The sequence below is a fragment of the Scomber japonicus genome, chromosome 15 (genome assembly GCF_027409825.1).
Source record: "Scomber japonicus isolate fScoJap1 chromosome 15, fScoJap1.pri, whole genome shotgun sequence".
Lineage (NCBI taxonomy): Eukaryota > Metazoa > Chordata > Actinopteri > Scombriformes > Scombridae > Scomber > Scomber japonicus.
The window spans coordinates 4,041,428-4,066,758 of record NC_070592.1 but is presented as its reverse complement, the minus strand read 5'-3'; the positions used below and the strand labels follow the sequence as shown (position 1 = coordinate 4,066,758).

The window sequence follows — 25,331 nt, the reverse complement described above, 5'->3', positions numbered from 1 at the left end:
ACAACTCATCCAATCTCACAACTGAGATACGATTAGCAGTGATGCTAAGTTGTTCACAGTCAGCTCCACCAGTGCCCAACGGCCCATTAACAGTCCATCCCAAAATAGTCTGGATTGCATATGGTCCTCCATTCTCACTTGGAATCACCTTTGTGGGCTCAAGAGCTCTAGGTACATTCAAGCCGATCAAAAGTTCAACACCTGAATCAATTTCAGGAAGATTTACTTCATGCAAGTGTGGCCATCTGACCAGATCCTGCTGTCGTGGTATATTTCTCTCACTCACAGGCATCCTTTGCTGTGTAAAAATATCTGGCAAATCACAGTAAAGACCACTGTCCAGGCCAGCTATCTCCAGATCTGATACGATGCAACTTAGCACAATATTTTCATGACCCATAGTGCGTAACAGAATCCTGGTTCCTCTTCCTGAGATACCCAGCCGATTCATCAGACCGGTGGTACAGAATGAGGCTGAACTCCCTTGGTCCAGAAAGGCATAAGTCTCCACAATTTTTTGGCCTTTCTTAGACTTGACTTTAACTGGAACAATAGAGAGTTTACAATCCTGCTCACCGGCCCCAGTAAGACCACTAGTCTGTACTGCAACGAAAGCACTGCCCACTGCTGCGTTGGTATTAGCTGCAACTATCTGATTCTTCTCATTTTCCTTGTCCTTCGGGTGAATATGAAGCATGCTAGGATGTCTGGATCCACATATTTTACATGACAGTCGCCTCCTGCAGTCCTTACTCATGTGCCCTATGCACAAACAGCCAAAACAAATTCCATGCTCCTTCAGGAAGGCAATCTTGTCATTATGTGCTTTCTTTTCCAATAGAGAGCACCACTCCAGTGCATGTTCACCCTTGCAGTACAGGCAAACCCCTTTATCCAGTAGACTTCCTCCCTTTCTCTTATGGGTCTTTTCATCCACAGAAGTGGCTGTAGTTGCAAAGCTACTTCCTTTTTTGTGGCTATAGTTTTGACAATTCTCCCTTTTGCCACTTTTGCTTTGCACTAATTTTGGAGTATCTTGTATATTACCAAACACAGGGTCAGCTGTAATTTTCACCTGACGTTCAACAAAATCCACAATATCAGGGAAAGTAGCTCTGTGATGACGTCTTTCATGTATATCACAAGCCACCGTTCTCCATTTATCTCTTAACTTGTATGGCAACTTTTTTACTATTGTCAGCATATTTGCCGGCATATTGAGCTCGGACATGTACTGTATCTCATCCATTGCATTGCAACATCCTCTTAGAAAAAGTCCATACGCTTGAAGAGCTTTGATATCCTCTGCTTTAATCACTGGCCATGAAAGTGCTTTGTCCATATAAGCTGACGCAATCCTTTGTTCATTTCCAAAATGTTCTTCCAACAAAGACTTTGCTTTGTAATATCCTCTATCTGCAGCCATTTGTTGACAGCTTCTCACCAGCTCTCTTGGCTGACCCCTGGTGTATTGCACCAAGAAGTGCAGGCAATCTCTTGCATCGCTCGTCTTCTCTTCTACATTGTGCTCAAAGGCTCTCATAAAGGCATGATACAGTAGAGGATCTCCATCAAACACTTGAATCTCCCGATTTGGCAAAGATGAGAGACTTTGTTGCTGCACCAACATTGCAGTTATCTCATTTTGCCTTGCCATTATAGATACCAAATTGTTGTCATCACCTGTGGCCATTATAGGAGCCTGTGTACTGCTTTGCTGAGACATTGAGAAATTTGGCTGTGCATTATGAACCACCCCGAGCTTGGTCTGTCTCTGCTGGTGTATTTGAGACTTAATATTTTCAGGTTGTTTCATTTCCATTGATTTGGTCACATAAGATTGAGGAACTCTTCTGACTGAGACTGAATTCCCATGATCTTCTTGGCCATGAGGCACAAATAAATCAGCATCAGCTTTAAGAACAGTGTGGAGTCCTCTCTCCATGTAGGATTGCATACCATCAGATTTATTTGATGTGCCACCTTTCACACTACTTGAGGCTCTTAAGACATCCACCTTAGCCTTTGATGCGGCTATCTCCACTTCGAGCGCAAGTCGCTCCTTCCTTTTTCTTATTTCCTCCTCCTGTTTTTCCAGGTCATGTTTTTCCTGAAGTAATCTTTGACGTGCAAGAAGAGCAGCCATGTCAGCCTCTGCTTTAACACGGGCAGAGGAAGTTGAGGTGCGTGAAGTTTGAGATTTTGAACCATGCTTTTTGCTGCTTACATTTGAGATGCTGTCACCAGGCTTAATTTCATCCTGTGTCGGTCCAGGCAAAGCATCATGTTGCTCATCTGAAGGAAGTTTATTATTAAGATGTATCTCATCCAACACCACGCTTGGAAGAGTTTCAAAATCTGTATTAGGCAGTTCTCCCAAGCTTTCTTGTCTTGAGACCAGCCTGTCACTTTCAGATAGCCATTGTTCCACATCCATAATAAACCCTTGATTATATTTATTGATGCTTGTGATCCACTCGTTTTGTGTATGCTGCTCCTCCTGAGGTATTAAAGGCATCAGTGACTCGTGCAGTGCCATTGCATCCTCCCGCAACTGCACCAAAACCCCCAGCTGATTTTGTACTTGTGTAGCATTGTCGTCATTTTCCATCAGCCTTTTCAATGCTGCGATTACACTTTTAATTTTGTTTACTATGGATTGGCGATCTTTATGAAGTCTCTCAATTTTACATGCCAAGCCCTTTTCAGAGAGAGTGACTTTTCTTTTGACTTTTCCGTCATTTACGGTCGAACCAGCATTTGATCCACTCATATTGACATCAATCAACAACAGTGCGCATCCGTTAAAACATCAGAAAACATGCGACACAATCCACCTCCACATAAATCCTCCACATCCAACTTCGCCACTTAACAGGCATACACGAGCGATCCACTCTTTCCACAGGTTAATTTCCAACTTGAGCCAGACAATAAGTGCATCAATCAGCAAACACAGCATGCTCTCCATCCAATATATGCAGCAGAAATCACATTCAAACTGCGTCCAAAATCCAAGCAAGATGAAACGTACAGTATGAACAAGTTACACATACCGTAGTTGCTGTGCGCTGCGGCCCATCCATAGATTCATTCATAAAGTTTACTCACAGTCCGCTTCCACAGGGGCTGAGTGGTCCATCGTTTATAGTGCACAGGTAAAGCGAAGTTGACAGTTGGCTACACGTGTGAGCCTCTTCTGTTGACAATGTTGTCGCGGCCATCCCATGTCAAAAACTTTACCATTGGCCGCTGAATGAATGATGTAGGGTGATCTGTCTGACGCGCTGTGTCCAAAACAAAGGCATGAGGTCTGTTGCTGCGTTTTAAAGATGTTTTATTATTATTATTTTACCGGTGATCAAAAACACTGTGACGACCTAAATCCTCTGTTGAGATGGTATTTTTGGACACAAAGAGTGTAGATGTAGCGGTCAACAGAAGTTACGGCTCCCTACTCACCCACTCTGTTACAAAACAAAAGGTGAAACCCAGCAGGTGCAGAAGATGATTTAAATTACTACTGCGCCGTCCCCAGTGACGCATAGACACACCCACACACACACACACACACACACCCTCACCAATACCGGTGACCAAGTGACAGGCATGCTGACCAAGTTCATCCCCTGCGCCTACATCCTCCATTGATGAAGTAACTTGACAGTCAGCAGCTTTTGAAGCAGACTCTTACTGCTTTACACTCTGAGATAATAGAAAAAGGTCTGCTCCAATATGACACATAACTGATTAAATAAAGACTATCTGATTTAATACAACTAGGATCTCATTTTCTGATGTTTGGTTTGGTTATAAACTGTCTGATCATCTGACTGTTTGCATTTTTGCCCCAATCAACTTTGTTGCACTGTGACAAACTGTAAACTGAAATAAGAAAGTTTCTTACCCCAAGCCTTCTCAAGAGATACACCAGTTGCTTTGTGAATGACTTCACATGTGAAAGAAGAAATGTCACTCTTTAAAATCTCCACACTGTCTCTTCTCTGGTAGGTGTCGTCTTCATTTGGTCGAACGCCTGAGGAGATCAACCCGTCCTCTATAGTCAGAATGCGGTCGTTCCTTTTGATGTTGAGGATGATGTCTTTTGGGAAGAAACCTGTGGCCAGGCAGGTCAACATGAGGTTTGACCCTTTGTTATTAGCAAACACGTACACATCTGGTGGAGCTGGAAAGAGAAAATGTTAAGTTAGTTAATATTTGAAGGGAGATTATAATACATTATGATACAAACCAAACGTGTGGTAATGTTTGTTCCATCCTCATAATAAACTGAACAAATAAAATGTATTGCTACAACTAATGCAACAAATAAGACAACTCATATATGTAATTTAACTAAAGTAAAAACAGACTGGTGCAACATAAACACACTACTGCTACAACACGCTTAATTTTATAGTTTGTCTTTTTCTCCAAACTATTTTCAGAGATTTGAAGATCAAGGTTGTTATTGAATATGGTGTTTATGAAGGTTTGGTTCTAATAGCTGGTTCTCTTTTGTATTTGGTTCCAGGTTGGCAAAGTACCTGGATTTGCTGAACTACAGGACTGAACTTTTTTATTAAAGAACAGTGTACACAGCAGACGGAGAACAGGCTTCTTATTTACAATTTATACTGTAGCTAAGACTGTATGTCTGCAGCTATCAGTTGTAACTAATGAATGTTAAAGCCTTCAATAACTTGACATATTACATTAAACAGTTAAGTCAGGTTCTGTTTCAAAATCTCCTGCTCAGACTTTAATTTATATCAATTAATTATTTAAACTAATCTGCTTACTAGTACAGACTCAGCACTTCCAGTATTTGAAACAAGTAGCTCATGAAAAACAAGAAGGCTACGTCAGTTATTTAAACATGTCAAATACATATTCAATCAATATTTGATATCTTGTGTTTGTTGTAAAATGGAACTGAAGCTGAAGTGTTTCTGCAATTGTTATTTTAATTTTACTTAAAAATGTTAAAAGCTGAACCTAAATGGATACGAAATGATTCAGAGTCAATAAAATACTATTGAACCTTAATTCTGGTGAATTGTTTGTTGATGGGAAATTGAATTTAAAAGTTGGCAGGGACGTTTGTTACGCACTGTGTCAATCCCAAACACTCTTACACATGAATTAAAAGAGAGCTGGAGTTTATGGCAGCTTGTAGCACACACTACTGCTCTCCACTGATATGACTGTGTGTGTGTAATATTGTTCAGAGCTGGGCAGCGTTTCATTAGAGGCTTTCTCTGAGAATGTTACAGCACCATGAAGCATTTTCACCTGCACTTTCTATAGGTTGGTCACGTTAATACATTCATATTTATTAAAATGTGGTGATTATTATATTGAGCCCCAAAAATTACGACTGACAGCGGGAGGATGCTTAATAAAATAATACATTTATGTTTAGTATGTAAAGCTAGTGATAGTCTGGGCAGCGCTGTTGTTCTGTGAAGCTTCACTTTACATTCACACATGTGGCAGCTACATCTGTGAGACCAAAGGGAATAATACCATATATTAAAATGCTATACATTAAAGCTCACCAAAGAGCTGCACAGATCAGTTCATCGGATCATTTTGTCACATTCACATATCCGAAAACCTTGCAGTAGCTAACCTGAAAAAACATTTAAATCTTGATAAAGTGACTTATAAATAGTCCTACTGGGAAAATTGTGACTGCTTTTGGTCTGGTCTGCGCTCTGATCTACTACAGTCCCTTACACATCCAAAGAAGAAGTCAATAAATAACTTCCAGGCCACGGAAATTGGAAAAATTACATTATAAAAACAAATTTGGCCCTGGGAGCGTTTTGTTCATTTTCTTTTTTTGAACTGAGCATAAAATCAAAAGTCTGAAAAACTAAGCCCAAGCTCCTTTTTTGTATCACATTATGAAATAACTAGCCATTTTTTGATTTTTGATTCCCAAATGATCGAATGACACACAGACCATGTTGCCACATCTGAACTAATTTTCCATAATGAATATTAAAATTTAGGAAAACAAAAAAGCAGGTCCAGTGTGAAAAGCAATATTATCAACAGCAGTTGATTTCATGTTAGATATTTTAACAAAAAATAATACTTCTATTGCTAAAGCCACTCCTATAATATTTAATAATGATTGGTATAACAATACAGAAATTGTTTTCTGTCATACATACTGGCAACTTTCAGCTCTTTTTCGTATGCCCTGAACTTGTCCAACCAATCGATACACTCCTTCTCCAGGTAGCCTTTGGTGTATTCTTTTAGGACCGTGACTTCATCCCACTTTCTCTTGGTCTGGAGTGCTATATCAGCGGCAGCAACCCACACTGAGTGGGCATCATCAAAGGACAGGAAGTCTTTTCCGTCAAAGTTGTACATGTCCACACCACGGACAAACTTTAATGTGCCATCAGGCTCTGTTGTTTCACCCTCACAGCCGTGCATCCACTGAAGAATATGAAGATCTAAAGAGGAGTGACAGTGAAATAAATGACAAAGAATGAGGACATGGAAATATGATACATACATACATAAATAAAAGTTATCACTTGTTCCTTACTTAAGGAAAATTAGAACATCTTCATTTTTGTTGCAGCATTTATCTATACAAGGTATTACAGTTGTTCATTTCGTGTTAATTACTGAGTCATCAAAAAGTGTTTCCAGTCTGACACATTTCATGGATCTTACCATCGTTGGTCTGATTCATTCGTTTCTCCAGGATGTCGATGTTGACTTTGAACCACTGCTGCTTGCTTTGGCGGGACTGTGTGCCTTTCTCCCAGTAGTCTGGAGAAAGTCGCCTCTTCATCCAGTCCTGCTTGGGAACTTTTCTCTGGATATCATTGTCATAGTAGTCAATCAGCCTGCCGTCCATCTGACCCATAGCTGTGAACTCATGGATGCCTGGAAGTCCGACAGGTTTGGAGAAGGCGGTGTAGATGTACGTGAGGGAGTGTTTCTCTGAGAGTCACAGAGAGAGAAAGACAGACAGACATGTTTACAGACAAGGCAGATAAACTCCAGCAGATCTGACTTAAAGCTCTGGACTCTTATCTATCTATTTACTGCCATCAATCAGTATATTTAGTCACATGTATGAAGCAACACACTCAGAGAACAACCACCGATCAAGGAGATTAAAATAGAAATGATCAGCACCAAGAGCCTTAAGCGCCTTTTATCATCTTTAAAGTCTTCCCAACTGTACTAGATGAGATTTTGGTAATTAATAATCATTGTATTTCTGATTGCATTGGGTAACAGTTGTATTTTTATTATATATATCTTGATATACAGCATTTTTCACAAGTTTCATTCAAATTAACATTAAAAAAAGCAAATCCTCATAACTGAGAATCTGTAAACACAGGAAATAAAGCTAGAAATTGAAAAATGGACTAAAACAATGACCCAACTATGAAAAAAGTTGAAAATGAGCTTTATGTCCGTGAATTGTTTGAGTTGTTATCAGCAGTGCAGCATCAGCTTCAGTCCTCAGTGACACTCAGGAAGACTTCAGCAGTACTTCCGTGTGGTCAACCACATTTTATCAGCTCGACACACATCAGCAGTCTCACTGCAGTCACACACTAAATAAAACACTTTCAGTTGTGAGACTACGTGCATGAAGCTCCAGTGAGACGTGACTAAAACCATGTTGATTAAAACTGAAGTTTCCCATCAGACAGAAAAACGTGGCTCAGACACAAGATGTTCGTGGTCGACTAGTCATTACTTCAAGACATTTGTGGACTAGTCATTGCACATTTATTCCATTCATTTAATTATTTGAATATATATTTCTGAAAATGGTTTGAGTTCCAGGTCTGAGAAAGATGTTTTAACTAACACTGAGCTACATTACAAAGAAATATAAAACTGTAACAATGAGTTTTCAAAATATCTACTTTTAACAATCACACTGATGAAGCGAGCCACTTGTAAATGAATAAAGTGATAATGATTCTTATGTGTCAGAACAACCTGTGACTAGCTGACCAATGACTGACACTCTTCTCATCAAACATTGGGGGATTGCCCTCGCTGAAACGCCTCCTCTAGAGATCTATTTTAGCTTGAAGTACAGCTCAGTTTGTAGAAGTGAGAATGAGGAAATGATTGGTTGTTTGTGAGCCAATTCTTTAATTTCTTCCACTTCATTGGCAGGTTGATGTTTTTACAGCTGTAAAACCATTCCAATAGTCTGATTGGCACATGTTGATAATTAGCTTGTTTAAGTTTTCTTTTCAAGCACAAATATCAAACTTTACATGATTATCTGTTCCTTTTTCTTTCTTTTACGTCTCAGTAAATTCTTTTTGTTTTTGACTCTTAGTTGGACAAAATCAACCACTTGAGAACATCACCTTTAAAAAAAATCTATTTGAGGCAGCAGGTTAATCTATAATAAAAATAATTATCATTTATAGTTATGATGTTTTGATGTAATACGGTTATGGAATGAGAGTACGTTACAAAAACTGAAAAACTATCCATCTATATGAATAAATTAAACTCAAATAATCAACAGAAATTGGATAATTACAAAGACGTCACAACTGCCTCCATTTTAGTTTCACTTTTAACCGGAGTCACATTAGTGTGTATAAAAAAAATATATATTTAATGTATCAGTAAATTATTTTTGTTTTCAGGTTTTGGACTGTTAGTTGGACTAAACCAACAACTTGAGAACATCACATTGAGTTTATGTAAAGTTGAGACGATTAATGTAATTAAAAAATAATAATAATTTGAGCCATCATGAAAATAATCAGCATGTTAATCTATAAAAACAATAATTATTATAGATATGATGATGTCCTTGTTTTTTATATTTTAAATATCGGAAACAGAAAAATAATCCAACTCGTGTCCACATTCTAGTCAAACCACCATGTTGTCTTTATACATCGACACACACTGAAGATAAATTACTGATTTTATAATAGTTCATTCATTTTATCATATCTGTTTTAATGTAATAAGGTTATGTAATGAGAGTAAATTACAAAAACTGGAAAACTATCCGTCTATGTGAATAAATTAAACTTAAATAATCAACAGAAATCTGATAATTACAAATACGTCACAACTGCCAACATTTTAGTTTCACTTTTAACCAGAGTCGCATTCATGTGTAAAAAAAACAATTCACATTTTTTCTTAAAAACTCTCTTACCGCTGTTTACTGTCAGTCCCGAGCCCAAAAGGACTAAAATTGTGATGAGATACATCTTCATCACACAGTGGACTCAGTGAAGTTTCTAAAACTCCAGTTTTATCCGAGTGTCAGCCGATGCTTTGTCTCTGCGGTAACAAACTGCAGTCTGCTTCCTACTTCTGTGATCTGTCACGCGGATGTAGAAACGTCTCTATATAACGGTTCTACATCTATAGTGAGACTGCCTGCAGGGTGCATTCAGGTGCTGCTCATAAAGTATGGACATTATGCTGCGTTCAAGTCACGTCAAAGTTTCCTACTTTTAGCAGGTTTTGCTGCATGGTGCATGCTTCATTTTCTGCAACATTTTATTCAGATAACTAACTGTCATTAAACAATAATCAGGAGTCCAAATAAACATTAAAGCTGTTTTTTTTGGTGTAATGATTCCTCCTGTTCATACTGACCATTAGAAGTTCCTTTATAATGTTTACAATGGAAGTGATGGAGGACTAAATCCACAGTCCTCCTTCTGTGATTAAATATACTTAAAAGTTGATCTGAAGCTAATATGATTATTATCATAATAATATATCATTATCTGAGCCATCAAGAAAATAATCAGCATGTTAATTTATAATTAAAATAATTATCATTTATAGTTATGATGATATCCTTGTTTTATAATTTTAAGTATTGGAAACAGAAAAATAATCCAACTCGTGATAACATTCAAGTCTAACCACCATGTTGTCTTTACACATCGACACACACAGACAAGTTCATAATGGTTTTATAATAGTTAATTCATTGTATCGTATTTGTTTTGATGTAATAAGCTTACGGGATAAGAATACGTTACAAAAACTGAAAAACTATCCGTCTATAGTAATAAATTAAACTCAAATAATCAACAGAAATCTGATAATTACAAAGACGTCACAACTGCCTCCATTTTAGTTTCACTTGTAAACGGTGTCGCATGTCTAAAAAAACTTTTTTTTAATGTTCTTAAAAATTCTCTCTTACCGCTGTTTACTGTCAGTCCCGACCCCAAAAGGACTAAAATTGTGATGAGATACATCTTCATCACAAAGTAAACTCCGTGAAGTTTCTAAAACTCAGTTTCATCCGAGTGTCGGACGATACTTTGTCTCTGCCACAGCAAACTGTTTCCTGTTTCTTACTTCTCTAATCTGTCACACGGATGTAGAAATGTCTCTATATAACAGCTCTACATCTGTGGTGAGACTGCTCTGTATGGAGCATGCTGCTCATAAAGTACGGACATTATGCTGCATTTTAGTCACGTCAAAGTTTCCTTCTAGCAAGTTTTGCTGCATGGTGCATTTTCTGCAACATTTTGTTAAGATAACTTAAACAACAGTCAGGACCTGTTTTTGTTTTCTTGCTGTAATGATTCCTCCTGTTCATACTGACCATCCCTTCATAATGTTTACAATAGAAGTGATGGAGGACTAAATCCACAGTCCTCCTTCTGTGTAAACATGTATTTAAAAGTTGATGTGAAGCTAATATGAAGCTTCAGCGTCCAAATGAGTCAAATCTTCATCTTCTATGTTTCAACGTTACAGTGTTTGTGGTACCAAAGTCTCTTTGTTACTATACTTCCACCACAGCTCAACAGCGAAACACTCTCCGAGGAAACACACCTTCCTGCAGGAGCTGGACTACCTGTGCAACCTGATTGGGCTGCTGGTACCAGCTCAAGCTCCAGTAGTGACAAGAACCCCAGGAAGAGTAGCTGTTGCCTGGGTAACAGCTAATGGGGATCCAAATAAACTAAAACTAAACTAAACACCAGCAGAACACACAACTAGAGAAGAGTCAATCAGGAAGGAGAAGGACAGAGCAACTGTCTCTGACCACTACATGTACCATTCCCTTTTTGGGGCTTGTCTTGCTTTTGCCTCTCCATTGTACCTGTTGTTACTTTCATTTGCACCAAAGCAAAATTGATTCTCCTAAATGAACAGACTGATATCCCTTAAGTTTAACTGATGATAACTGTTCCCTTAATTTTGTGGAGCAGTGAATGTAACCTAATAGAGGAATTGAAACTTGCAGAAAAACCCTATGACTCTATCTTTTATTTATTTACTTATTTTATATTGTGTGTTTTTTGCGTGTTTTTATTTACTTTAATCCCCTGTTTCAAAACTTTTTAAATGTTTAAATAGAGCTTAGAAAAAACACCATCTACGAAATATGACATCTAAAAATACAGCACCTGCATGATGATAAACTCTAGTAAAGTCTAATGAGGTTTGTCAAAGTGGAGTTCCCCTACTTTGTTTTCCAAGACGGTGGACACCCTCACACATGCGTGGTGCAAATTGGCCAGTGACAGAGGAAACATCAAATGTGAGACTTGAGCTGTACCTTAAGACTCTTCTCATTGACTATTAGAGGGCAGAACTCACTGAAATGCCTCTTGTAGAGACCGCCTCTAAGAAATGTATTTTAGTTTGAACTACAGCTCTTCTGCTAGTGATGAGAATAACGGCTCCTTGAAATGAGCTGGATCTTATGAGTCCGTACCTTTCAAAGAGCCTTTCAGAAAATGACTCAGTGTTCTTTTTTGGTTTGTTTTTTAGAGGCAGGTGCTACTGGGGTCATACACACAGTGACATGTGTGCAGCAGAAAGGCCAAATAGCCGACAGGAGGAAGCAAAAGAGGAACAAAGAAAAAAGAGGAAGAGACACACACAAAAACCCTATCTTGTGCAGAGCTGTTCATGTGTTTGTTTCTGCTTTACAACATAATCACCATGAAACAGTTTCAATAAATAAAATACAACTGTTTTATTTCTCTGTTTCAATTATTTGTTCTCACTAATGGCGCTCCCTCTCTGCATTCACTCTGCAGCTGACTCAAAAACTGCTCTCTGTCTCTCTCACTGTCTGTCTCTTTTTTTCTCTCTCTCTCTCTCTCTCTGGCTCTGGCTCTCTCTTGCTCTCTCTCTCTCTCTCTCCACATGAAGGAAGGGATACTGAAAGTGTGTGTTCTGCCCTGAACCTTGACAACACACAGCTCTCATGACTGACTGAGGCCACGTACACAGGTAGCCGGGTATTTATAAAAACGGATATCCCCCCCCCCCCCCCCGTTTTCAATAATAACATCGTCCACACCAGATTGTTTTCAGAAAAGTTTCATCTACATGAACCCACATAAATACACTGCATAAAGCCTAAACAAAGCCCTGTTTTCCTAAATCTCCACTTTGGCCAGAGTTTTCAGAAATAACCGCTTTCAGTGACCTAAAACTGAGCTTTCCTGTAGATGAAAGGCAAAAATGCATGAAAATATATACGTTTTTACATGTGTACATGCCCTGAATCTCTATGCTCATGTTAAGGGGAGTGGGTGGATTATGACAGATGAAAATTGGGCAGAGCATGATAGCAAAATAAAACAAAATCTGATCCCTTATTTCTTCCTAAAGCGCCGTTCAATTAAATCGGTTGCTAAAGTCACACCACTAAATACTGCTGACAAGTACCAGTTAATCCAGAAAAGAAATGCCAAAGATGTATTTATGAAAGCAAGAGGAGATAAAACCTTTTAGCTCTCAAGACTGTATTGGTATATATCCAGTATATGGCCTTAGTGAGAAAAGAAACAAGAATGAATTAAAGATACAAGTAGCGATGAACAGGCCCTCACACCTCCATGCATCTCGTGCTGTGGCACAATCCAAATGCTCACATCACAGGCACAAAGTTGTCTTCAGACTCACACTGTTAGTGGACATTGTGAGGCTGGTTAAAATAATACTTCCTGTGTCCACTATGTAGCGCTAGTTAACACCCACTAAGCATACGTCATGTTGTAGTGGTTAAGAGCGCATGTCATGTACACAGCGGACCCCGGTTCGAGTCCCGGCCGGTGGACCTTTCTGCATGTCACCCCCCTTCTCTCTTCCATAATTTCCTGTCTCTCTACTTTCAAATAAAGGTGTCTATGCCAGAGAAAATCTTTAAAAAAAAAATGTAGTAGGAATTCATTAAAATACAAGGACTGCAAATGGCAAAAGAAACACCAAAATTGACCAGTTATTGCAACATGGTTGACTTCTTGTTGGAGTTTGGGTATGACTTCAAGAGCCTTTTACATCAAATTGGCAGGAGGGGCTTCAAATGTGAACACAACCAAGCCTATAGATGTTAACTAGCACCACTCCACATGTGTTTGTCAAGTTTCATGACAGTGAATGCATCCCTTGCACCTTAGAAACAGCTTTGTGTTTCATGGCGAATAATGTGTCGCCAAGGCAACAGCTTTGGCTGAAGGGTCATAAGCTTCGTAATGTAGTATCACCAAGGTCTTACATCTTGGCTGAGTAAATATAGGCCTGTATATGTCTCCTGACCAGGACTCTTACCAAGTATATTCAATTTGGGAAAGATCACTGCGCCACCACAGCAACACATTTCCACAAAATTCACCAACTTCATAATATACAATCTCCAAGGTCTTGAGGCTTTTCTGAGTAAATTTAACGTGGATCTGCTCAACCTGCATATCCATTCCACTGGGTAACACGAAAGACACTGATTTGATGACTTTTCATCTCCAAGGTCTTCAGATGATACTGACTGAATTTGAAGTCGGTGGGATCAAACCTTTAGGAGGAGCTTGTTAAAGTATGCAGCCTGGAAATGGCAAAACGACATCGAAGTTGCAACAACAAATCAAAATGGCCGACTTCCTGTTTTACTTGTGCTCGCCTGGAACTTTACTGTGCATCTAGACATGATACATGCCTACCGAATTCATTCTTCTACGACAATATGTATCAATGGGCTTAATCTTGTAGGGGCTGCTGTCCTATTTTTCCCTAATCTATTTGCATGACCCACAAAATATCACATTTTTTTACCACTTCTGACGCATGTGTAAAGTTTCAGGACTTTTAAGACACAAACCCTCAAAATGCAATTTTCTGGAAGAGTCGTTTGAGCCAATTCTTTAATTTACTCCACTTCATTTGTTGGTTGATGTTTTTACAGCTGTAAAATGATTCCAATAATATGATTGGCACATTTTGATAAATCTGCTATTTTTTTCTATTTTTTTTTTTTTCAGGCACAAATATCAAACTTTATCATTCATACATATGATGACGTACTTGTTTTATATTTATAAGTATTGGAAAAATTAAAATAATTCAACTCCTGTCCACATGCAAGTCAAACCCCCATGTTGTCTTCATACATCAATGCACAGTTAATAACATTTTGTAATACTTAATCAATTTTATCATATTTGTTTTAATGTAATAGGCTTAAGTAATGAGAGCAAATTTAAAAAACTGAAAAACTATCCGTCTATATGAATTAATGAATTAAACTCAAATAATCAACAGAAATCTGATAATTACAAATACGTCACAACTGCCTCCATTTTAGTTTTCCCTTTAAGTCGCATTAATGTATATAAAAACTTTTTAAAATTTAAAAACAACTCTCTCTTACCGGTGTTTACTGTCAGTCCCGTCCCCAAAAGGACTAACACTGTGATGAGATACATCTTCACCATGAAGCGGACTCCGTGAAGTTTTATCCGAGTGTTGAACGATGCTTTGTCGCTTTGTAACAACCTGCTTCCTACTTCTTACTTCTCTAATCACACAGATGTAAAACGGTTTCTGCACTGCTCTGCACGGTGCATTCAGGTGCTGCTCGTAAAGTATGTACACCATGCTGCGTTCAGGTCACGTCAACGTTTTAGCAAGTTCTGTTGCATGGTGCATGCTGCATGCTGCATTTGCTGCATCCTTTTGTTCAGATAACTGTCTTAAAATAACAGTCAGGACCAGTTTTTCTTTTTTGTAATGATTCCTCCTGTTCATACTGACCCTCCCTTCATAATTCACGTACAATGGAAGTGATGGAGGACAAAGTCCACAGTCTTCCTTCTATGCAAAAAAGTTGATCTGAAGCTAATATGAAGCTTCAACGTCCAAATGAGTCAAATCTTCATCTTCTATGTTTCAACGTTACAGTGTTTTAGTACTAAAGTCTTTTTGTTACTATACTTCCACCACAGCTCAACAGGAAACACTAAGAGGGATTTTGATGCTAAAAAGACTGTAACTGTGTCAGATATCACTTGATATGACTAACTCACACTGCTGAAGCTCAAAAGAAGCTTCAGATATTGATTTAACCCTTATGCCTCAGTGGGGACAGAAAAGGGACATTTTTCTTTTTTCCCGTGTTCTGTTTTTAATCAGTGTGGCTGTAATTATGCTGTCGCTATATTCATTTTAGCAAATGTGTGTATTTTTTTATTGATTTTTGGAAATTCAACAACGAATCCTATATTAAGTCTATAATCAACTGTGTAGAAACAATATTAACTTCCAGCATGCTAGGGCCCTTTTAGGTCCCGTTGAAACCATTAAAACGTTTTTTAAAAATCCATTTATGCTACAGCATAACTTCATGTATTCTGATTTGAAATTTTAGGTTTTACTTTATTTTCCAGGTTCATTTTAAAATGTATAGGCCTATTGTACTTAACTATAGGCTACTAGGAAATCGTTAAGAAATTTGGCAAATCATCAACTGACAAAACATCAACACACGTGCAAGCCTTCACACTCAATAAAATATAGATATGGATGCTGACATGAGTTACAGTACAGTCTTTGCTATTGAGCTTTGAAGGACAGTTTTATTTTTTTAATGCAGGACTTTAAATTGTGGCTGAAAACATATGATAATTCCACTTTACATAATTATCTGAACACTTTGTTCCTGTGTTATCTCTACAGAGAGGGTTTCATCTTTTCTTTCTTGATGAACCAGGCAGGGCTCTGGACTTTTCTAAAAATGTCCAGATTGCCAGTCCGCCCCTATTTATATCTGAAGAAACAAGAAACAAGAAGAAAGAACAGATAATAAGAGTGATAGCTGATTAAAAGGGGCAGCTTTGTTTGAAATTAACTGTTGCACCAACACTCACTCAGCATCATTCATTTGGAGTCACGTTTCTGTCCACCTGTTGAATGGAAGTCCAATATTCACTCTTTTAGCTGTTTGCGCGCTATACCGTCTTCTGACCACACGATGGCAGTAATGCTGCATTTTGATGTTTAACCTAAAGAGGAACTGTAAGACTGTAAGACCCATTGACTGTACATATATAATACATAAATGATTATTATTCTTAAACATAACGAATTTCCTTAGTTAGTTGAAAATTACATAATTGTTTTACAGGAAACTTAATGTTATTATAATTATATTTTTCTTAACCATACTATATTCTTATACTATATTACATCATGCACTATCCTCTATATTTTAATTATAAAAATACAGACAGTTACACGATATTGTTACAGTAGTTTGTACTCTTACATTTACACATAAATACAATATTGCATTACATTATACAGACACAATATAGAAAATATAATGTATATAATACAGAGTTCAGAGACAAAAATGACCTACAGTGTTATTGCTTTTTATGAATGGTTGTTTTATTTGTGTTATTTATTTCAGGGTGAGATCTGGACCAGCTGAAAAGGAGGATGAGACCAGCAGCCTTCAGTCCTCCAACCAGATGATGAGAGGATGACACAAGATAATGAACATGTGTTGCTGTTGTCTTAAGACAGACTTGTCCTTTAAACAGTGATGGAAATGTGAAAACTGGTTACCGGTCCTGTCCCAGATCAAATTCAAAATCCTACTTCTCACTTTCAAAACCCTCCATAACCTGTCTCCCTCCTACTCCTCACTCCTTCTCTCCCTCAATCTCAATTTTGTTTTAGACATATGCTATCAGTGTTTTATATTCGTTACTATAGTTTGAGTGTGATGTAGTCTAGCTCAAGCAACAAGGAAGGTGGTAAGCAGGCAGACTCAGACTCTTGTTTGAGTGGATAAAAACTGATTTATTCAGTCTGGTGTAACAATGAACAAAATGTGCATCTAAAATGAAAAGAATACAACAATCAAAAATGAACAGGCTTAACTCAAGATACCCAACTAAGGCATGAACAGGTGCACACAGCTACACTGTCAACCTTTCAATCCTCTAAACCTGCATCTCTCCCCTTAAATAGGCCCTCTACTCAATCAGGCAGAACCATTTATACTGCAGGGGAGTCCTCTAGCTTTTACCAATTGGCATGTAACAATACTACTTGTATCAGTCAACAGTTTACCACACTGTATCATTCAACATTATCTTAAGACAAGATACATCATGAAGATACAAAACCAAACATTTAACTGAGTAAAATAGATCTCCATACTGACATTAGTGTATAAACACAGGAAGTAGCTAGGTGGTCCTTCCTTTTGTTTGTTAAGCGCATGGTGGGTAAGTAACAAAGCAAGACAATGCATAGCTTATAAACTCAGTACTAAACCCAATAAACAATAATTAAACTTAATACATACAACACTGTGTTTTAGTTTGACCAAAAGTTTTCTGAATATGAACTGTAACAAAATGAAAAACACAAACAAACCCGGGCTAGTACGCATCTGCACGATTACTGATAAACTAATGGTTTATCAAATTAATAATATAGTGTTGATGACAAAAAAAATAGTGACAAATGAAATGATAGTGACAAAATAAATCTGTTTGATTACAATACATTAACATCAGAGGCTTAAAATCACACAGTGTAAAATATATAGGATGGCTTAGGAAGTAGGACAGTTTAATTCCTGGCTCATCCAGTCCACATTTCAATGTGTCCTTGGGGAAGATACTTAACCCTGAATTGTGCCAATGTTAGTGTTTGAATAATAGTGTCCAACTAATGAGCAGGTTGGCACCGTGTGTGGTAGCCTCCATAATCAGTGATTCATCAGGGTGAATGTGGCATGTAGTTTAAAAACGTTTAGAGTGGTCAAAAAAAAGAAAGAAAAGTGCTATATGAGTACAGTCCATTTGCCACCATAACTGTGCTTTAAGCTGTAGCCTGTTTAATACAATTACCTACACTGTATACTAAGTACTTAATGATTAAGGCAGCAATTGGAGGCCATTCAAAGATCCACTCAGACAACATAAACATGTCTCGTCGAGTTGTTTTAGTAAATTTAGAAGCATTAATTTTTTGCTTCCCCCTAGACATCAGATTGGCTACTGCTGTGCAATTATAGTAGTGCAAATGTGCTATATATCTTATCTTATAATTCTGACTTCATTTCATGATCTGTCTTCAGGCTCAAAATGTCTCATCGCAGCTAACCGCTACTAAATTTCCTCCAGTTTGAAAAAAGATTTTGTTTGAAACAAAAGACCCATAATAAATTAAACATTTCAACAAAAGCATGTATTCTTATCATCCTGCATAGATTTACTGTAGCATTTAACATTTGCTTGATTAGTGATCTTTAAACTTTAAAAAAAGTACTTTTTAGATTTAAAAAGAGTCCTTTTCTTACAGTTCCCACTTTTCTAATCTTGTCCCCCCCCCCCCCCTCCATACTTTAGGATCACTGCTGACACTTTATGACCACAGAACAGTGTCTTTACTACCACTCTACTCATCATCATCAATCAGATTAAATGGTACACTTTTCCTGAGCCTGCTGTTTCACTGTATTTAATTTGGAAAACCCTTTAAAAAAGCAGTGAGATATTTGGACTTAATTAAAGCCTCTAGTGTCTTATCTGTCAATTTAGTGGTTATAGAGATTTCTCAAACTACACATTTTACTTACTAATTACTACTCAATTTTCAGGTTGTTTTTTCTCAGAGGCATTGGAGCTTTTGGGTGAGTCGTTGGGTGAGCCGTTGGATGAGCCGTTGGATGAGCCTTGGTCTGCAAGAATGAACAGATGTGTTACTTTCCATACATGTACTAATGCTGCTTCTATACATATCTTGTGTTAAAAAGCATAGAAAAAGAATAAAGCACAAAGAACAAATCTTCTTCAGTCTGAAGAAGGGCATTGAGCTCAAAACATCACACTGGTGATATCCTAATAAATCTACCTGCAACAGGAGCTGCAGTGTGCAGACTTTTTTTTTCTTGCTTATAGTTTTCAATCAGTCAACAGAAGATATTTACCAGATCCAGTAGAGCGACCAGAATCAGAATCACTGCCGCCCACAGACTCCTTGGACTCTGTGAAGAAAAGAAAAAGCATCAAGGTCTATAATAACTGCTTATATCCAATCTGTGCTTTCTGACTACTTTTAATTTAACTATTTATTTAATCATTGAGAGTAGAACAGAAACTAAAGACAAAATGCTTCAAAATACTGAAGAATCAGGACCTTAGTCTATGTCTGAAACACTGAACACAAATAGTTTTACCTTGCCATCTCTAATAAGTAATTATTTTAAAGTCAACTAAAACATAATGGTTTGATTTTTAACTAACAGTAAAAGTATTTAAGCTCTCACACTGGGCCAGACTTTGTTCATATTTATATTATTCATTTAGATACAACAGTTATCAACCTTTTTCATATTAATAACAAGATGAGACAATCAAGAATAAACTATTAGTATTACTATTATAACTATATTACTTATTACCACTTTGAAATGACATCTACTCCTTCTCCCTCACTTTTAAATGCAATGACTGGAAACACTGATTTTAATCTCCATCACTTATATTGAAAACACATTTGAAGAATATCTTTTAATAGTCAGTATGAACTGTTCATATGGACACCTGACTGCTGTTTGAAGACACTTCAAAATTGTGAACTATCCTTTAAAGACTCAGTCACTGTTTTTCTGATGGGAAACAAAGAAAGTAGTTACCTTGGCCAGTGATGACTGACACTACCGTAGATTTATCTGTAAATAAAGACAACATTAATATAACTAATAGACAGCTGGACTTATTAAAATTCCAAATGTACATATCCATTCTTTAACTGAGGACAGCATGAAGGTAATAATTCAGAGTTCACAGACAGAATTAACTTCAATTGTGGTTTTATTTACTGACAGTCTTTTAATATGAGTCAATGTGTCTGATAAACATGGAGCTTTTTCTCTCATGACATCTTTACTTTTTGACTGTTTTAATGATCAGGATTGTTTGGTCTCTGGTTGGCTGGTTTGGTTTTTGGTCTATAAGCTTACAGTATATTCTTACTGTGTTTACAGACATTACTGATAGCAGAGAGACCTCTGAATAACTGCACCTGACTTCCTCCTAATTTATTAATAAAGCCAGACATTTGGGATTCCTCCTTCATGCTGCCTCCCTCTGAGTCATTGTTGTAACATTATAAACATCTTCAGTACAAATTTCAAACTTTAAAATAATCCATAGAAGGAAAAAAAAACCTACTTAAGGGAACAGCTTCCTCCGGATCTGCTGAATAAATACAAAGTTAAACATTTGCAAAGTTATTGTAAGGTTCATTGTAGTTTCCAGTCTGAGCAGGACTAACTCAAAGGATTAGGCAGGAAAGGCACAGAAAGCACAACAACGAACTGATCTAACTGATGAAACTGAAAAGTATGAACCTGTGTGCTGCAGCTTTCAGTCAGTAAATGAAAGATGCTTACCAGAACCACCAGAACCAGAAGAGCCGGTTCCATCGCTGTTGAGAGATTGTTTGGATCCTGTGAAGAAAAGAAAATACATTAAGATATGTGTTAATGTGTTCAGACACCTGCTTATATCCTGTCTGTGCTTTCTGAACTGTTTTTGATTTATTTATTATACTAACAAGTATTGTGTGATATATCTTATTCCTCTGTTGCAGCTCAATAATCAATGAGTCACATCACTGTACTGACTGACATCTCCCTTTAGAGCTGTGTGATATGAAGTTATATATATGGTGTGATGAGAGAAAAATAATGTTTCATATTTTGCTCTATTGTTTATTTCATTGTAATGCAAATCATACTCTTTATGGCAGTATTTTTCATCATTTGGAGTCTGTCCATTTGTGCCAGTTACAATGTGCGGAGGGGGGACGGCCCAACTATTTATTTAATGACTAAATGTTTTTATTGTTATCGGGACATGACATTTTGGTCAGCTCCATTTCCCTTCATCACCATAAACACAGTCAGAAATACTAATGAGAGCATCAAATGTTGATTCTTCCACCGCTGAAAACAGTCCCCAACAAATAAAATGTTTCCTCTTGTTTACTTCCTAAATACTACAGTGACAAAATTACTGAGACTTTTTAAAACATGAATCTATATATTTATGAACAGTTTTTAAGATTTATATCTTCATTAGGGTTTCTGCATGTTTGAAGACGTTAAATTTGAGACTTTTTAAGACTATTATTTATTAAATGTATGACCTAGAAAAACAACTATTAAATAAATAGAGCACATTTTTACAGGAAAAATGTGTTTCTTTTCATAATAGATCTACTTCTTTTGAGGAATTCTTTTGAATGATATAAAATAAAATATAAGAAAAATATATCCCACTCCACTCCTTGTTGTGGAGAAAACATAATGATTATATGTTGTACTTACCAAATTTCCCTTTTTTCTTCAACACCACCAGCACTACAGCTACAATTACGACAACAACGACCAGGGTCCCAATCGCCCCACCAATAATGCCGATGTTGTTTACTCCATCATCAACTTTGTAATCTAAAACACAGAAAACATTTATATTAGTTTCACATTCAGTTCACTTTTAACATCATGCATATTTAGCTTCATGTGACTCTCATTGTTGATGCATGATAATAAAATGTAGATGTGATAATCAGTGATAATGGGATCAAAGTGATAAGAAAATACTATAAAAAACTATTTAAAGATTCAAAGATGATTCTTACTAAAATGCCTAAAGTTCAAAAAAGTTGTTTGTTGAGAGTTAACATGTTTTTTTTTCTCTTGTAGCTACTAACTGTGATGCTAACAGTGAATCCACCAGATCTTCAATAAAGACAAACATCTGAACACATTGTGAATATAATAATCTCCTCCACTGATGAAGTAACTTGGCAGTCAGCAGCTTTTGAGGCAGACTCTTACTGCTTTATACCCTGAGATAATAGAAAAAGGTCTGCTCCAATATGACACATAACTGATTAAATAAAGACGATCTGATTTAATACAACTAGGATCTCATTGTCTGATGTTTGGTTTGGATATAAACTGTCTGATCATCTGACTGTCTGCATTTTTGCACCAATCAACTTTGTTGCACTGTGACAAACTGTACACTGAAATAAGAAAGTTTCTTACCCCAAGTCTTCTGAACATATACGTTGGATGCTTTGTGAATGACTTCACATGTGAAAGAAGAAATGTCACTCTTTAAAATCTCCACACTGTCTCTTCTCTGGTAGGTGTCGTCTTCATTTGGACGAACGCCTGAGGAGAACAACCCGTCCTCTTTAGTCAGAATACGGTCGTTCCTTTTGATGGTAAGGATGATGTCTTTTGGGTAGAAACCTGTGGCTAGGCAGGTCAACATGAGATTTGACTCAATTCTGCTGTTCTTAGCATAGACGTACACTTCTGGTGGAGCTGGAAAGAGAAAACATTGGGTTAGTTAATGTTTGCATGGTGGCTATAATACATTATGATATAAACCACACGTGACAATGTTTGTTCCATCATCATAATACACTGAACAAATAAAATCTATTGCTACAACTAATGCAACAAATAAGACTCATATATTTAATTTAACTAAAGTAAAAACAAACTGGTGCAACATAAACACACTACTGCTACAACACGCTTAATTTTATAGTTTCCAGTCTTTTTCCAAACAGTTTTTTGAGATGGTGATCATGGTTGTTATTGAATATGGTGTTTATGAAGGTTTGGTACCTGGATTTGCTGAGTTACAGGACTGACATTTTTTGTTAGCAAAGAAAAGTTTACACAGCAGACGGAGAACAGGCTTCTTATTTACAGTTTATAATGTAGCTAAGACTGTATATCTTCTATCAGTTGTAACTAATGAATGTTAAAGCTTTCAAGAACTTGACATATTAACAGTTAAGTCAGGTTCAGTTTCAAAATCTCCTGCTCAGACTTTAATTTATATCAATTAATTAATAATTATTTAACATAATAAGCTTAATAGTGCAGACTCAGCACTTCCAGTATTTGAAACAAGTAGCTCATGAAAAACAAGAAGGCTACATCAGTTATTTAAATCTGTCAAATATATATTCAATCAATATTTGATATCTTGTGTTTGTTGTAAAATGGAACTGAAGCTGAAGTGTTTCCGCAATTGTTATTTTAATTTTACTTAAAAATGTTAAAAGCTGAACCTAAGTGGATACGAAATGATTCAGAGTCAATAAAATACTACTGAATCCTAATTCGGGTGAATTGCTGTTTGTTGATGGGAAATGTTGCCACACCTGAACTAATTTTCCATAATGAATACTATCATTTAGGAAAACAAAATGCAGTGTGAAAAGCGATATTATCAAGGCCCACTGATTTCATGTTAGATATTTTAACAAAAAATAATACTTCTATTGCTAAAGCCGCTCCTATAATATCTATTAATAATTGATATAATAATACAGAAGTTATTTTCCTGTCATACATACAGGCTTCTTTCAGCTGTTTTTCCCCGTATGTCATGAACTTGCTCAACCAATCCATACACTCGTTCTCCAGGTAGCCTTTGGTGTATTCTTTTAGGACTTGGACTTCATCCCACTTTCTCTTGGTTGGGAATGCTATATCAGTGGCAGCAACCCACACTGAGTTTGCATCATCAAAGGACAGGAAGTCTTGTCCGTCATAGTTGTACATGTCCACGCCACGGGCAAACTTTAATGTGCCATCAGGCCCTGTTTCACCCTCACAGCCGTGCATCCACTGAAGAACACGGACGTCTAAAGAGGAGTGACAGTGAAATAAATGACAAAGAATGAGGACATGGAAAAATGAAGCAAATAATTACAAATAAAAACAGTTTTGCTGAGAATTTATCTATACAAGGTATTACAGTTTTTAATTTCATTGTGTTAATTATTGAGTCATCAAGAAGTGTTTCCAGTCTGACACATTTCATGGATCTTACCATCATCGGTCTGATTCATTCGTTTCTTCAGGATGTCGATGTTGACTTTGAACCACTGCTGCTTGCTTTGGCGGGACTGTGTGCCTTTCTCCCAGTAGTCTTCAGGAAGTCGCTCCTTCATCCAGTCCTGCTTGGAAACTTTTTTCTGGATATCGCTGTCATAGTAGTCAATCATCTTGCCGTCCATCTGACCCATAGCTGTGAACTCATGGATGCCCGGAAGTCCGACAGGTTTGGAGAAGGCGGTGTAGATGTACTTGAGGGAGTGAATCTCTGAAAGTCACAGAGAGAGAAAGATAGACAGACATGTTTACAGACAAGGCATAACTACTCTAACTTACACTTTGGGTGTAATATTAAGGGGAATCGTGCAATACTGATGGCAGCAAGTGGAATGTCGTGTGTGTGTATTATGTGTTTTAGTTAGTTTAGTACTTAGTTTTATTACTATATACTATATTTTTAGAAGCATCTTCTTCCTTTTTCTTAAACTTATGGTAAGGAGGTAAGGATTACTTTCAGTTTCACTGTACATGTACAATGACAATAAATACTATTCTAATTCTAATTCTATATCTTTACTGGCTCACTTTCAGCCCAGTAGCTGCCCTCTTCAGGTTTTAATGTGCAAACATACTCCAAACTTGTTGATACCAATGATAGACCTGCTGTAACACACTGTACTTTCTTTAATTTACTCCACTTCATTTGTAGATTGATGAAATTACTCCTAAAGAATGGTGTCAAAATAAATAAATTAATAGTATTGCACTTAAATAGGCTAAATATTGCACTTAAGAATGTAGGTTTAACAGCCTGATGGCCCACAGGTAAAAACTATTTTTGAGTTTGTTCATGCTTTTAAGCTCCTGTATCTCCCTCCAGAGGGCAAGAAAGAGAAAACTTTGTGACCCGGGTGGGAGCAGTCTTTAATGATTTTCTTGGATAGTTCAGTCATTAATATTGTCTTTCCCTCAGGGTCCATTAACTATCTTAGAGTCTTCTCTGTAGAAATCTGTGATTGTTTATTCTGAACCATTATTATTATTATACATCATAGTAGACCACTCTATGTGTTAATATTTATTGTTGTAATTTCTGTTATCCAGTGAAATTTAGCAGGGGTTT

The 25,331-nt window shown here is 37.0% G+C and overlaps 2 protein-coding genes across 2 annotated transcripts in view; both read right to left on the bottom strand.

The window, feature by feature from the left end:
• LOC128374602 (uncharacterized) overlaps window positions 1–14,819 on the bottom strand; it is a 105,599-nt gene extending 90,780 nt beyond the window's left edge. Inside the window, exon 1 of the mRNA XM_053334847.1 lies at window positions 14,681–14,819. Coding sequence (XP_053190822.1) covers window positions 14,681–14,744 — 64 coding nt within the window. The 5' untranslated portion in view covers window positions 14,745–14,819. The remainder of the gene's footprint in view (window positions 1–14,680) is intronic.
• Window positions 14,820–18,665: 3,846 nt separating this feature from the next.
• LOC128374690 (class I histocompatibility antigen, Gogo-B*0201 alpha chain-like) overlaps window positions 18,666–25,331 on the bottom strand; it is a 34,496-nt gene continuing 27,830 nt past the window's right edge. The window contains exons 3-10 of the mRNA XM_053334947.1: window positions 23,725–24,015; window positions 22,391–22,675; window positions 21,665–21,787; window positions 20,726–20,782; window positions 20,505–20,528; window positions 19,967–20,002; window positions 19,259–19,315; window positions 18,666–19,009 (exon numbers count right to left, since the gene is read on the bottom strand). Of these exons, the coding sequence (XP_053190922.1) occupies window positions 18,918–19,009; window positions 19,259–19,315; window positions 19,967–20,002; window positions 20,505–20,528; window positions 20,726–20,782; window positions 21,665–21,787; window positions 22,391–22,675; window positions 23,725–24,015 (965 nt within the window). The 3' untranslated portion in view covers window positions 18,666–18,917. The remainder of the gene's footprint in view (window positions 19,010–19,258; window positions 19,316–19,966; window positions 20,003–20,504; window positions 20,529–20,725; window positions 20,783–21,664; window positions 21,788–22,390; window positions 22,676–23,724; window positions 24,016–25,331) is intronic.